The sequence below is a fragment of the Periplaneta americana genome, chromosome 4 (assembly GCF_040183065.1).
Source record: "Periplaneta americana isolate PAMFEO1 chromosome 4, P.americana_PAMFEO1_priV1, whole genome shotgun sequence".
Lineage (NCBI taxonomy): Eukaryota > Metazoa > Arthropoda > Insecta > Blattodea > Blattidae > Periplaneta > Periplaneta americana.
In genome coordinates this window covers 182238914-182254611 of record NC_091120.1, presented here as the reverse complement: position 1 = coordinate 182254611, position 15698 = coordinate 182238914, and the positions used below count along the sequence as shown (strand labels likewise).

The 15698-nt window shown below is 35.9% G+C and overlaps 1 protein-coding gene across 1 annotated transcript in view; it reads left to right on the top strand.

Moving 5' to 3' along the window:
- Cdc5 (cell division cycle protein 21) overlaps window positions 1–7940 on the top strand; it is a 46113-nt gene extending 38173 nt beyond the window's left edge. Inside the window, exons 13-14 of the mRNA XM_069824459.1 lie at window positions 1123–1251; window positions 6073–7940. Coding sequence (XP_069680560.1) covers window positions 1123–1251; window positions 6073–6177 — 234 coding nt within the window. The 3' untranslated portion in view covers window positions 6178–7940. The remainder of the gene's footprint in view (window positions 1–1122; window positions 1252–6072) is intronic.
- The last annotated feature ends 7758 nt before the right edge of the window (window positions 7941–15698 follow it).

The following is a 15698-nucleotide window of genomic DNA, read 5'->3' as shown; positions in this document are numbered from 1 at the left end:
AGGTTTCTGTGTACCCCAAACACGACAGTTGTGCTTGTAAATTTTCCCACTCGTATGGAATGTCGCTTCGTCGCTGAAAATTAAGCGGCTGAATAACTTTGAGAGTTTGACTTTAAACTGACATGTGTTTGAAAGTGCTATCATTAGTAGTTTTTTGTGTAATAATAGTACATTATGCAACGAGCCTATAATGATAGTAATTAAGACGCGAGTATGTTTGTTTATGAAACGAGAGCAAGTGAGTTTCATAATTTTCATACGAGTGTCTTAATTACCATTATAGGCAAGTTTCATACGACTTTTTATGCTCGACCATATTTCTAACTTGAAATTATTCAGAAGTATTCATTTTATTTGTAACTGACAGAAGATAGGAAGTGACCTTGTTCATAGCTCTTAAATTGTGAGATGTGCACAGATGCGAAAATAATTGATTTTTTCCGAGGAACAATAATGTCATTGACCTTGATGTAATGCAACATGAACTAATTTTGATATAACCTGGAAATTGATTTAGAATTGAAAAACGAGATGACAAATTGAATTTATTTGAATATTATTTACAATTAACGCTAATTATTATAGTAACAGAACGTAACCTTCTGCGACAGTATTGGATTTCCAGCCTCCGCGACGTTTCCCTCGTTGTCTTTCGATTGCATATCCGAGAATAATCGAAAACCTGAACTTTAATGAATAGTTGTACTTTAATGACATGCATTAAAGGACTGCTACCAGGTGTATAATTACTACATTTCGGCATAGTCGAGCATAAAATATTGAAAGTGTTACAGGACTTTTGATATGCCCTGTATAGTAAGTTTAAGATGTAAATTAACATTCCAAGCTCCTTCTCTTTTTTGTGTTCATTCTCAGATTAAAATGTTGCTTGTGATTCATCCTAGTTCTCAATAATAGAACATACAGATAAGTTTTTCATTTCTTGCTTTCTCTTGTGATAGAGCTGATTTGTGGCTGTAAAATGTGGATGTTTTTAGGTGTGTGTCATGTTGCAAGGACCCAAAAATACACTCATCAGAAATAATGCTAATTACTTGTAGAGGAAGCACGTATGAAATGTTTACTGAATTTGTGTTAATTTTGCATTAACTTTGCTTGCAGTCACGAGCACAGGCTCTTATCAAGCAGCTGCATGACCTGTATGAGCAGATTGAACAAGCCCAGCTCGAACTCTCGACATTCCGATTCCTTCAGCGTCAAGAAATGGCTGCCATCCCTCGCAGACTGGAGGTATGTGTAAACCATAGTGTATAAAGTCGAGGATTTGATTGTAAATTAATTCATGTAGACTGGAGCTTCAGTTATTATCACCTTTGATTATTGTCAAAATTCTGCTAATTGTATTTGTCAGATCATGCACCAGTACTTTTCTCCTAGTTGACTAACATTCTCACAATCTCGCACCTGATCAAAGAAAGAAGGTTATGGAATAAGCAAGTTTTGATAGTTATTTCAAGAATAAAGATGATCCAGTTCGTGACGAAGCTTGAGTTGATGAGGGTACTAGGGACAATAGACTGTGCAGGTACTATTTCGCATTGTCTGTGATGAGGCGATAGTAGCGATCCTAGTGGTTAGCAACTATCTATGGATGCATATTTCGTTCATATTGAGCTTCGTGACTGTATATACTAGACTGTGTTATTATTATAACCTCGAATGTTTTGGCGTCTGGCTGCGAAACCAGGTGGCCCGGGTTCGAATCCCGGTCGGGGCAAGTTACCTGGTTGAGGTTTTTTTCCGGGGTTTTCCCTCAACCCAATACGAGCAAATGCTGGGTATCTTTCGGTGCAGGACCCCGGACTCATTTCGCCGGCATTATCACCTTCATTTCATTCAGACGCTAAATAACCTAGATGTTGATACAGCGTCGTAAAATAACCGAATAAAAAAAAAATCGAATGTTTAATTGTTCAGAATTACAGTTGTTTGCATTGGCATTATCTTGCTGAATACAATTCGTGAAAATAATTATCTTGAGGTAATTTAATTTCGCTTTTTAAACTCATGTTTGCTGTCATTAGATAATTATTGCTCGACCTCCAGTCTCGAAATAATTATCATGACAACAAATATTCGTTAAAGTCAATTAAATTACTGGAATTTATCAGCAATGAAGCAGTCTCAACATGCAACAATAATTAGTTACAATAATTGTACAGTTAATTACTATAAGTAAAAATGTTTACAATAAAATTAAACATGTTGAAAGTAATAGATAAGCAATGATAAAAAGTTCAAAATAAGTGTTGTTGTAACCTCAAATATTCAATTGTTTTTATTCCAAGGCGTCTTATTTTTATCATCTCTGCTTTGATTCGACTGTTTTTCTGGATCTTATTGTCACAGTCTAGTATATACAGTCTCGAAGCTTGAGTTGATGAGGGTACTAGGAACAATAGACTGTGCAGGTATTATTTCGCATTGTCTATGATGAGGTGATAGTAGCGATCCTAGTGGTTAGCAACTATGGATACATATTTCGTAGAGCCCGGACGAGAAGTTATGGCACCAGCACGAGAGACTCATTTTAGTTCGTTTGCTTGGACTCGCCCTCACACTCAACTGGAGGGGTGTTGGGTCAGTTGGTTACTAGCATTCCGAGTGTTCAGATCGTTCTGCTACTACCGCTATTGCTAATACTGAAAACATTGTCCTTCTGAGCTCCCTCATTATGGCATTGTCTAAGGTGTGAAATCATAGAGTAGTTCATAGTCAAGGACATAAAATAGCATACAATGTATGGAAATTCATGTCAGAAGAGGTTGTAAATGGAATACCAATTCCATTGAAAAGCGTGTGTGCAAGAGTATTGGCTGCCACTGGTATTTCAAAGCGAAATTTGGCAAGAATCAAGAAAGAAGGGAAAAATATTGAGGCAGGAACAGCAAATTCTTTCTCCAGTCCGGAAAAATCACAGCCGAAGAAGAAGAATGTTGCAGCTGTAGACAGTTTTGATGAGGAAGTCCTAAGAAGTCTACACATAAGCAGAGACCGACTCTGCAATCGCTTCTTCCAAAAATGGATATCAGTGTATGATTATGTGAAGAAAGTAGAGAACAGATACATTGAAAGTGAGCACGTTATGGACAGTATTTTGGAGAACATTTCCATAAACTTAGGGACATCTGATTCCAGCACAGATCAGTCTGATTCGGACGGAGAATAAGAATATTAAGATGGAATAGCGGGTGTGATTTCATTAGGCACCTTCGGACTCTTGAGTAGGAAAGTGGTGATACTGAGGTAAGACGAATGTTTTTAGAAAGAGATGAAACAGATATGCCTGCCGCTCTGAGCTTGAGAACCGTAACCCAAACAACCCCCACTCCTCTACCCTGCTGGCCGGCAATTTAAAACTTAGCGCAGGTTGGTGCCATAACATCTCGTCTCAGCTCTACATATTGAGCTTCGTGACTGTGTATACTAGACTTTGTTATTATTATAACCTCGAATGTTTAATTGTTCAGAATTTCAGTTCTTTGCATTGGAATTATCTTGCTGAATACAATTCGTGAAAATAATTATCCTCATGTTTGCTGTCATTAGATAATTATTGCTCGACCTCCAGTCCCGAAATAATTATCATGACGACAAACATTCGTTAAAGTCAATTAAATTACCGGAAAACTATCAGCACTCGTTGTATTGTAGAAGATCATTTCTCTCGACTCACTTCGCTCTGCACTGTGAAATTATCGACAAGATGAAACTCACTCATGGTATTACTTATGACAGTGGCGGCTCCTGCGTATTTCTTAAGAGGAGGAAAGAAGTTAACAGCACGAAATGACACCTTCTTGAATGAAACATGCTACAAATTAGCCTACATGCATACATGTAAGACCAGGTAGTGTAGGGGTTGGCCTTCTCTTCTGTATAGCAATAATCTGTTCTCATAAACTAAGTTTCCCAAATTTTTCAAAATATATTATGTTTCCACTTCCATTCATTGTTGAATAATTGCACAAGTTAACAATCACAATGAAATTCACAACCTCACAGCATTTTTCGAGCACACTACAGCATCACACGTGTTGGAAGAGATTATAGCTACTAACACGTAATCGGAACCGTTTTATGGAAATGGGAATGGGAAATAATCTGAGGAAAGTGAGAACACTGCACCCATCTACGTGGTATGTGTTGCCACATATACATTTTACAACTTCAGTATCACATGCTTTTGAAGAATGTCAGTTCTTGTAAAGTCATACTATCATTATTGTTCAAAGCTGCCGGTCGCCGATTAATTTTTTATGTTAAAAATAATGTAGTTTGGAGTATCTACTTTCAATTTGAATATATTTGTACAAAACTGACAACTTGGCTGTTGCCCTGTCTAGTAGACAATGAATTGAAGTGAATTTCAGGGGCCAAAAGATCTGTGATACTAACGTAGAACTAACTACTTCCTCTTTGTTTTATATAAACCCAAAATTAATTTTCAAATATCCTTGAAAGTTTCAAACCATGAATAGTAGCCTATATAAAGTGCAATGAATAATAATTTTGATTTATAATTAAAAAAAAAGTTGAATAATTTCAAGGGAAAAATTGTTCCGGGGCCAGGTATCGATCCTGGGACCTCTGGTACGTTCAACCAGAGGTCCCAGGATCGATACCCGGCCCCGGAACAATTTTTCCCTTGCAATGATTCAAATCTGCTTTACAGGGAGCCTTACCTGAAAGACTAGATTTGCAAAAAAAAAAGTTTTTATGGTGTCTTTCATTCATAGCTTTGCATTCAAACTGTTTTTATTGTGCCTCCTCCTAGATGTGTTATAGTCTGGTTGAATGCAACATCGTTAAATGGCAGCGGTAGCGAGCTTGCTGCGCGACCAGTCGGTTTCTATTTCCTGCCCATGCGCTGATTCAGAGGAGGATCTCCTCCCTATCCGTTCATTTAATTGCTTTAAAACTCTGCTTCTTTCTTTGGCCGCTAGTGCGCTGTTGTCTATGTCTGTTAACTGCAGTAAAGGAGGAAAAGATTCGCTTTCCTCCACACAAACAATCTCGCACCTTTCTCACAGTTTTCGAGCAGCACATGAACGCGCATCGTTTAAAACTCGATCAACCGAGGTTTTCTTATAGCTTACTTACTTACTTACTGCTTTTAAGGAACCCGGAGGTTCATTGCCGCCCTCACCTAAGCCCGCCATTGGTCCCTATCCTGAGCGAGATTAATCCAGCCTCTATCATCATATCTCACCTCCCCCAAATCCATTTTAATATTATCTTCCCATCTACGTCTCGGCCTCCCTAAAGGTCTTTTTCCCTCCGGCCTCCCAACTAACACTCTATATGCATTTCTGGATTCGCCCATACGTGCTACATACCCTGCCCATCTCAAACGTCTGAATTTAATGTTCCTAATTATGTCAGGTGAAGAATACAATGCATGCAGTTCTGCGTTGTGTAACTTTCTCCATTCTCCTGTAACTTCATCCGTCTTAGCCCCAAATATTTTCCTAAGCACCTTATTCTCAAACACCCTTAACCTATGTTCCTCTCTCAAAGTGAGAGTCCAAGTTTCACAACCATATAGAACAACCGGTAATATAACCGTTTTATAAATTCTAACTTTCAGATTTTTTGACAGCAGACTGGATGATAAAAGTTTCTCATCTGAATAATAACACGCATTTCCCATATTTATTCTGTGTTTAATTTCCTCCTGAGTGTCATATACGTTTGTTACTGTTGCTCCAAGATATTTGAACTTCTCCACCTCTTCAAAAGATAAATTTCCAATTTGTATATTTCCATTTCGTACAATATTCTCGTCACGAGACATAATCATATACTTTGTCTTTTCGGGATTTACTTCCAAACCTATCTCTTTACTTGCTTCCAATAAAATTCCCATGTTTTCCCTAATCATATTCACGTCATCCGCATAAACAAGCATATTTCCTACATATTGAGCTCATATTGTAGAAGATAATTTCTTTCGCTTCGCTTCACTTCGCTCTGCACTTGTGAAATTATCGACAAGATGAAACTCACTCATGGTATTACTTATGATAATTTTGTTGTTGTTGTTCCCAGTCACTGACAGAGGACGTAACCAGGCAGACAGAAAGAGAGAAGACATTGCAGGCCAAGTTCGCAGAACTGCAGCAGACGGTAGAGCAACTCCAGCAGCAGCGCTGAACGTCCGCTCTCGACGTCAACAAGAAAGCAGAGCAATGAGTGGAAGCACTCACTGCATTGTGTCAGTACCTGACGGCAGTGGAAGTCCGGCATGGCCAGTCACATTCCTCATCTTGCTACTCAGTGTGTGTCATTTGGCAGTAGTCTTGCAGAGGAAGACATCCTTAAAATCTAGATACAGTGCAATGCAATTTTAAAAGGAAAAGCAGAAATAATGTAATATTAAGTGAAGAGATATTTTTCTGCTTTCCACCATTTTATTATATGTGTACGCTTCTTATAATGAAATTTCATTATGGTGAATAAACTTCTTTGCTGCTACTATAGCTTGTTTCAATGTCAATTGGCCCCAGTTTAGTGACTCATTTTCTTGTTGACTGCTCACCCTGATCACATATATAACAGATTGGCCATCCCCATGTTAAAAACAATAGCATGTGGAAGAGAACAACCACCAGGATCGCCACTGTCGATTGGTAACGACCGCTAGATGGAAGTACAGTTGCTCCATGCAATTCAAATGAGAGTTATAATGTGACTTCTTTCACAGTCGCTAGATGACAGCATAGTGAAATTGATAAAAATTGTTGCCTTGAAACCCCGTAAGGCTGATCAATATGTTTTATGTTATAAGTGATCTGGGCTGCTCACTAGCCAGAATATAAAGGTACGGTCACACATCGCTACTTTTGCAGTGCAACTTTTGTACTGCAGCTGCAAAAGTTGCGTGTCATGTTCACACGTAAGTCAAAAGTAGCGCACTGCACGATACTTTTCGTGCTGCGCAACCCGAGTGCTGCAAAAGTTGCAACTGGAGGTTGCGAGTCTGTTCACACACAAGGCGCTACTTTTGCAGCCGGAGTCATGCTGCAGGTTTCCATCTCCGTGTTGACTTCTCAATATACATTTTGTGGTTATGTTCGCATTATTAAGAAACTCATGCGAAAGCTTCCTTATCTATTATTTACTTTTCTGTCGTATCTAGTATTCAGAAATTGACATTAGTTTTACTATATAGCTTTTAAAAACGCCTATATACTTAAATGATAACCAACAGTATATTCACGTAATCAATGTTGGCAACCCTCCTGTTTGGAACTACGCTACGAAAAATTTTAAAAATGAATTATATCGTCAGCAATTATGCTCAGACTATGTTGTGTATTTAATAATTGTTACAAATAATTTATTTTCATCACATTTAATATTAAACTATATCCAAACAATAAAAGTATCATTGGCACATTTGGGTGGTAACACTGGTTGCAACCGCAGCAAAAGTTCCAACAAAACCAATATCAAAAATGCTGCGGCTGCAACCCTGAGGACCCTGTTCACACATCGCTACTTTTAAGCTGTACGCAGCATGGAAAAGTAGTGGGCAGCAGGTTCGGCAGCCGCTACTTTTCGGGTTGCACCGTTGTTCACACATTGCAGTACAAGAATTGCGCAGTTTTTTGTACTGCAGCGCTGCAAAAGTAGCGACGTGTGACCGTACCTTAATTCGCATGCAGTCAGTAGGACCAGTTGTCAATGAAACATTGTTTCTTTCATTATAATGACATTTCACTTTATAGCCGTGTACATTATTTCTGTATTGGTTCTTAAAATTTTAGGCAGTTCATTAGTAAAATTAAATGTGTGTCACAGCTAAATATTCTATTGGAAGAAACAGGTCACAAAATTAATCTCTGTATATAGTCGTAAGTATTATTGTAAAGCTTTAGTTCTTATTTCCAGAATTACAGTAGGGACTTTTTTTTTTGTGGTTTAAAAATGTTGCCAATTTAAGTGAATAAATAAATACCACTGAATAAAGTCAATATTTTTCTCATACATGATTCATCAACAATAAATGTAATTATGTATATTCTTTTGTTGATGAAAAAACATTTAGCTTGAGGTATTACATATGTTATAAACTGGTATTATTGCCGCGCTCTCATGGTTAACATGTCGGCATCATACAATAACGTGCGGTGTGCTTTTAAAACATAATTCTGCCGACCGATTGTTGCCCTGTAGGTTTCATTCTAAGCATCACGTCACGTCTACTTCCTCGATAAGAATAAGCACTAGTTTGTTATATTGTTAAATGGCTATTATTATTATTATTATTATTATTATTATTATTATTATTATTATTATTGTTTTATAAACGAGTATGTTGACATTCTTAACTCTTAATAATAATTCTTTAATAATAGTTTTTAATCATGTACCTTAATGTTCGCCCTCAGCACAAGACATTGCAACCTCGCTTTTAGTCCACGTGGATTATACAAGTAGGTATCATTTAATAATGGAAGCAGCTTATTGGCTGCAATATTGAAATTGAGGCGAGTGATTGGAGCAGCGACATAAGAAATTGAAAACAATAATGCAATTAAATTTCAAAGACCTGCCGAATGTTAACCATGAAAGCGTGGCAATAATAATACACAGTTTTGTGGACGATATGGGGAACATTTATGCTCTACTGTGAAATGAATAATACTTACAAATGGCTTTTAGAGAACCCAGAGGCTCGTTGCCACCCTCACATAAGCCCGCCATCAGTCCCTATCCTGAACAAGATTAATTCAGTCCCTACCATCATATCCCACCTTCCTCAAATCCATTTTAATATTATTCTCTTATCTACGTCTCTTCCTCCACAAAGGTCTTTTTCCCTTCAGCCTCCCAACTAACACTTTATATGCATTTCTGGTTTCACCCAAATGTACTATAAGCCCTACCCATCTCAAACATCTGGCATTAATGTTCTTAATTATGTCAGGTGAAAAATACAATGCGTGCAGTTCTGCATTGTGTAACTTTTTACATTCTCCTGCAACTTCATCCCACTCATTGCTCTGCTTAGCCCCAAATATTTTCCTCAGAACCTTATTCTCGAATAACCTTAACCTCTGATCCTCTCTCAAAGTTAGAGTCCAAGTTTCACAACCATGCAAAACACCGGTAATATAACTATTTTATAAATTCTAACTTTCATTTCTTTTAAAACAGACTAGATGACAAAACTTTCTCAACCAAATAATAGCAGACATTTCCCACAGTTATTCTGCCTTTGATTTTCTCTCGGAATGTCGTTTATATTTGTTACTGTTACCTTCTAAGGTATCTGAATTTTTCCACCTCTTCAAAGGATAAATTTTCAATTTTTATATTTCCATTTCGTACTATGTTCTGGTCAAAGACATTAATCATATACTTTGTCTTTTCGGGATTTACTTCCAAACCTGTCTCATTACTTTCTTCAAGTAAAATTCCTGTGTTTTCTCTAATAGTTTGTGGATTTTCTCCTAACATATTCACGTCGTCCTCATAACAAGCAGCTGGGTCATTCCATGCAAAAAAGTATGTTTTTGAACCATGATGTCTGAAAAGTTAAAAATATTGTAGTAGGTTATTTTGTATGTTCTAAATATGAATTTCAAGCAATACTATATTTATATCTTTCATAGTTTGGCAGGAATCAGAATTTAAAATATTGGTTTAACAAAGAACATGGCTTCATTCATTGAAGTTTTCTTACTATGTATTGTATTGTATTGTATTTATTAACATTCCATGGTATTCATACATTGCTTACAGCTAGAATATGGAACAAGTCAAAAAACTTAATACTATTATAAAATCTTAATTTATAGTCACAGTCTAGTTGGAGTATATACAGAAGAGATTTGCAATATAGTCTAGTACAACACAAAGTTTTAGTATCAATTTCATGAAGTGTTATTGAATGTCATGAATTCACCTACAGAATAGAAGGCGTGAGAAATTAGGTACTTCTTTAATTTGGCCCTAAATAATGTTATGTTTTGAGTTTCATTTTTTATATCGATAGGGAGGCTATTAAAAATTTTTACTGCCATATAACGCACTCCTTTTTGATAGCACGATAGACTTGCCGATGGAGTATGAAAGTCATTTTTTTGACGTGTATTTATGCTATGAACTGTTGAATTAGTTACAAAGTTTTCACGATTACATACGAGGAAGATTATTAATGAAAAGGTATACTGACAAGCCATGGGCATTATTTGTAGTTTTTTTAAAATAGCCCTACACGATTTCCTAGATTTGGCACCTACTATTATTATAATTACTCTTTTTTGTAATAGAAATATATTGTTACTATCTGTGGAATTTCCCCAGAATATTATTCCAAAACTCATTACCGAGTGGAAGTATGCAAAGTATATTGTTTTTAAGGTATTGATATTTACTATCTTTTGCATAGGTCTAATAGCAAAACAAGCTGAATTTAGTTTGGGGGTAATTTCTTTAATATGATTTTTCCAATTTAACACATTATCGATTTTTAAGCCAAGAAATTTGGTTGTTGTTGTTTCTAATAGGGATCTATTATTAATTATTGTGCTAGAAATTTGCGACGTTGAATTTGGACAGGATTTAAATTGAATTATGTTAGTTTTGTTACAAGTTAATACTAATTTATTGACTGAGAACCAGTCACATATTTTGAAGAGAATTTCCTCTGTTGAAGATTGGAATGTGTTGGAGTTATTGGCTGTAATTACTATACTTGTGTCATCTGCAAATAATATGGGATGACCTACATCTTTTATTAGAGGGGCAAGATCATTTATAAACACTAGAAAAAGTAGGGGACTTAATATTGATCCTTGAGGAATTCCATTATTAATAGTTCCCCATGTCGATGCAGATTTCATAGTTGTAAAGGAAGATGGAAAAATGATTCAATGCAATTCGAAAAAGGAGAGCCTTGTTTATGAACGCCCTTAAACTGAAAAAAATACATAATTTTTTTAATAGTTACCCACCGTAAAATAATTTTAAAAAATATAGAACACAAAATGCAATTAATTTTTACAGACGCAAAAACATGTGTTTAATTCTTTAGGGTATATTGATTCCACTGTGAAAATTTCAGAATGTTGATTTAAATATCATGTCAGTTTTTAATAAAAATAACTCACTGGAACAAAGGAGCTCAGCAGGTAGACTCCCCTGTCATACAGAATGTTGCGTGATCAAGGTCAGGGAGACGGACGTTTGAGATTACTCGTTATGAAGTCTCGCGAACGCTGCGACCGTCACACATAGCAAGCGATTTTCAACCGTCAGAACAAAAATTAATAATTTTATTAATTTAGTTATTTACAGGTTTTTGAGATAAAGTTATAAAACTTGGGAGATGGATTAGGATTAAGATTTTCTTTAATACGAATAAAATTCGCATGAATTTAATTTGTTGCATTCGAATATAAAACTATTTCTTTTTTTCAATGAAGTGTTTTTATGTATGTATGTATTTATTTACACTGCAAGTGGGCAAGCACCCGGTGGCAGTGGTATATACAATATTAACAATACACAGTTAAAATGATAAGCAATACACAATAAAATTTACAATACATAATAAAATTTACAACACATATACAATTTTATACACAATACAATAAGAATACACAATACAATTTAACACAATAATAATAAAACATAAAATAAAACACCTAATTTTACAACACAACCTACATGATTATGTATAGGTCCTACATAATTTTCAATAGTCTTTCACTTTACTCTCATCTCATTCCCTGTAGTGGCACTATGACGCATTTCACTGACACTTTAGCACACATTTCACTGACACTCTGTAACACATTTCACTGACACTATAGAACACATTTCATTGACGCTATAAATTATCACTGATCGGACCTGTTCACTGCACTGTAAAACCATAACTTCACTGACTCACCTCGCTTCACTGATACAACAGTTCAAATAAGTCAAATAATTGCATTCTTATGCATACTGTACTTATAAACAGAACTACATTTAAACTAAACATTTCTAGTCTAAGGCCCTCTTACACGCTATTTTTAAATAATTTACAATTCAAACCAAGGAAGTAAACTCGTCAGGCTAGATAAATACATGCCACCTTAAAAAAATTAAATGTTGAATGTCACCTTAATTTTAATTTTCACTTTATACACAACTCTTTAAATTATTCTTGAATCTCCTTAAGGAAGGACAGCCCTCAAAGACCGCTGCAGGTAGGTCATTCCAATCATTTATAGTTCTATTTAAAAATGAGAATTTACCTACATCCGTTTTCTGTTTCCTACATTTGATTTTAAAATCATGATCGTTCCTACCATAGTACGTTGGCTTTTCTAACCGAGCCGTTATGTCTACCCATGCTTTCTGACCTAGATGTGCTCTATACAATGATGTTATTCTAGTTTTCCTACGTCTGTTTTCCAAAGTTTCCCATTTAAGTTCTTTTATCGTATCGTTCCCATCTTCTCTTTTACCTTTAACAAATTTAGCTGCCCTATACTGGATTCTTTCTAAGGAATTTATCTGATATATTCTATAGGGATCCCAACATGTAGTTCCGTATTCCATTAACGGTCGCACTAATGTTAGATATGCTATTTCCCTCGATTTGGGGCTAGCCTTTCTCAAGATTCTCATAATAAAGTGAAGTGCCCTCCATGCTTTGCCTGTAACATTATCAACATGCTCTCCCCAAGAAAGTTTGGAGTTTAAATACACTCCTAGGTATTTACAACATTGTTCTTGCGGAATTACAACACCACTGAATTCGTAATTAAGAGTAGTTTCCTCTCGGGTTTTACAAAATGTTATAGATTTACTTTTAGAACCATTTATTTTCATCCTATGCTTTAACGCCCAGTTGTAAATTTTATTCAAGTCTGTTTGAATAGCATCTACATCTGAATTATTTCTAATCTTTCTATAGATAATGCAGTCGTCTGCAAATAGCCTCACATTTGATGTAATATCCTGGCATAGGTCATTTACGTATATTATAAAGAGTAATGGACCCAGAACGCTGCCCTGTGGCACCCCTGAACTTATATTTCCAATTTCCGATATTTCATGACCTACTCTAACTCTCTGGGTTCTACCTTTTAAGAATTCTTGGATCCATAGCACCACTCTTTTATCTATTCCTAGCCTACTTAACTTATCTATTAATATGTCATGTGGCACCAAATCAAATGCTTTCGAAAAGTCAATCACAACTGCATCGATTCTTCCGCCTCTATCTACCTCTTCAGCTAGATCCTGAACCAGCGACGTAATTTGACTATCACATGAGAAGCCTTCCCTAAAACCATGCTGGCGGTTGTAAAACCAGTCTTTCGCATTTAGAACATGACGAATATAATCCGATATCAAATGCTCCATGACTTTACATACGACAGATGTAAGGCTAATCGGTCTGTAGTTTCCGACATCTAATTTATTTCCACCTTTATGTATGGGTACCACTATAGCTGATTTCCAGTCACATGGAATAGCTGCATTGTTTATGGAAACATGAAATATACGCATTAAGTATGGAATTATGGCCTCGGAACCTAATTTAAGAATCTCTGTAGCAATACTATCTGGTCCTCGAGACTTCCGATTTTTTAATTTCGTTATTCTCTCTCTAACCCCTTTGGAAGTTATTTTGAAAGTCGAATTTGGTTCACATTCACGGTCTGTGACACAACCACTCCTATCAGCGGGATTATTATTATTATTATTATTATTATTATTATTATTATTATTATTATTGAAAACCGAAATGAAATAGGAATTTAATAAGTCGGCCTTTTCTTTGTCATCAGTTATACTTTCTCCTTTCTGATTTCGTAAAAGCACTACTCCTTCATTTTTCCCTTTTCTCCTGCGTACATAATTATAAAACTGTCTCCAATTGTTACTTTCATCTTCTTTTAAAATAGTTTTTAGAAAATTTTCCTGAGCTAACCTTTTTTCACACTCAAGTTTCTTAATTAATTCAACATATTTTTCCCAATGCTCATGGCTCCGTTTACGTTTGCTAAATGCGCGCCTTGTCTTTTTCTTTAAGTAGCGAATATAATTAGTGTAATATTCTGGGTCCGGATTTTTCTTAATTATTTTAGAAGGTACACATTTTACTAATGCCTCGAAAATTATACACTTAAATTTATGCCATACATTTTCCATATTTCCTTCAGTCCTTAGAAAGTCATCATGCTTTTGTCGTAGAAACGTTTGTAATTCATGGACATCGGTTTTGTTAAAATTCCAGACAGACACTGGACTTGACCTCGGATTTACTGTGTTTTCCCATAAGATTTCTAATAAGACGCTATTGTGATCACTTATTTTATGAAGACTTTCAGAGTTGACAAAGAGAGAGACAGGTCTTAGTAGGTAAACATCTAAGAGGGCATTGTCACGCGTCGGACCATTTACTACCTGCGTGAAATCTTTACGCCAGATCAATTCATTAACAAGGGTCTGTGCATCTGAATTTGTACCTGAAATCCCGTTCCAGTTAATTTTCGCCTTAATATTATTCTGATTAGTCTTTAAGATATTAAAATATGGTTATTCAGGTTTACAATGGCGTCTGTTTAGTTTCGATGACACTTCATATAGAGTGTCTAGAATATTTTAAATGATGGATAACATGTAACTGCCACCCATTTTATTTTCATAATAACATTATTATATTAAAAGCCCAAAAAAATTCATGACATCACTGACATATTCTTAAAATGTTGTATGGAATGACCCAGCTGGTGTAACCCATTCAATTCCAAATACTCTCTGTTATCCTGGGAAATGAATAATATGTTATGAAAATTTCAGCATCTGACTTTAGTTGCTTAGCAGCAGCAAAGCGTTAAGTCTACTGCCTGCTGGATCATACCCTATGGCTGTTTACACTGCCTGCCCAATCAATGGTTATGCACAAGTAGCCACTAGGTGGCAGGTAGTGACTTTGCATACACATATTGATAAGGTTAATAGCGGTGGTACAACCTGCCACCTAGCAGCAAAATAACTTTGAATGAGTAAGCAGTTTACGCAGCTATAGGATGCGATCCAGCAGGTAGTGGTTAGAGCATACTATTCTGATGTCACTTGCCTAGCAATGGATTGTTCGGATGAAACACAGTAATTTCATTGCAAATACTTGTACAGGTATATGGTATACAACAAATTATTTTACTCTCAATCATATTTAAAATCCTTATAAATAAGAACCAATTCCTTTAAAATCTGAATATCACAGTAACATCCAACCGAGAGCACAAACGTTTCATGTTGTGAATTCCCTGCCCACTTTCTTTTTTTCTTTCTTTTGCGAGGTATAATATATGAAGAAAGACCCAATGTTTTTGAGATATTGACGCCATAATTAGACCATTCTGTAGAATAGATCTTGGTAACAGATCCAGACAAGTTCTCCTTGCCTAATAGTGGAGCCATATATGGAGTGATCAGATGAAGTGTGAACAGGAGCGATGGGGTTTTCACTGTACGCTGTTGACATTCTCGCGGTGGTGAACAGACAGTGTAGAATCGTGGTGATACAACCATACAAGTTTCCGTGGCTATTTTAAAAAGTCTACCAACTTTATTGATGGAGGTGCTGAAACTGGCCATCTTCGTTGTCCACACATTTTTGGCACCTCTTTATGAAATATTCCATAACCATAACTCGC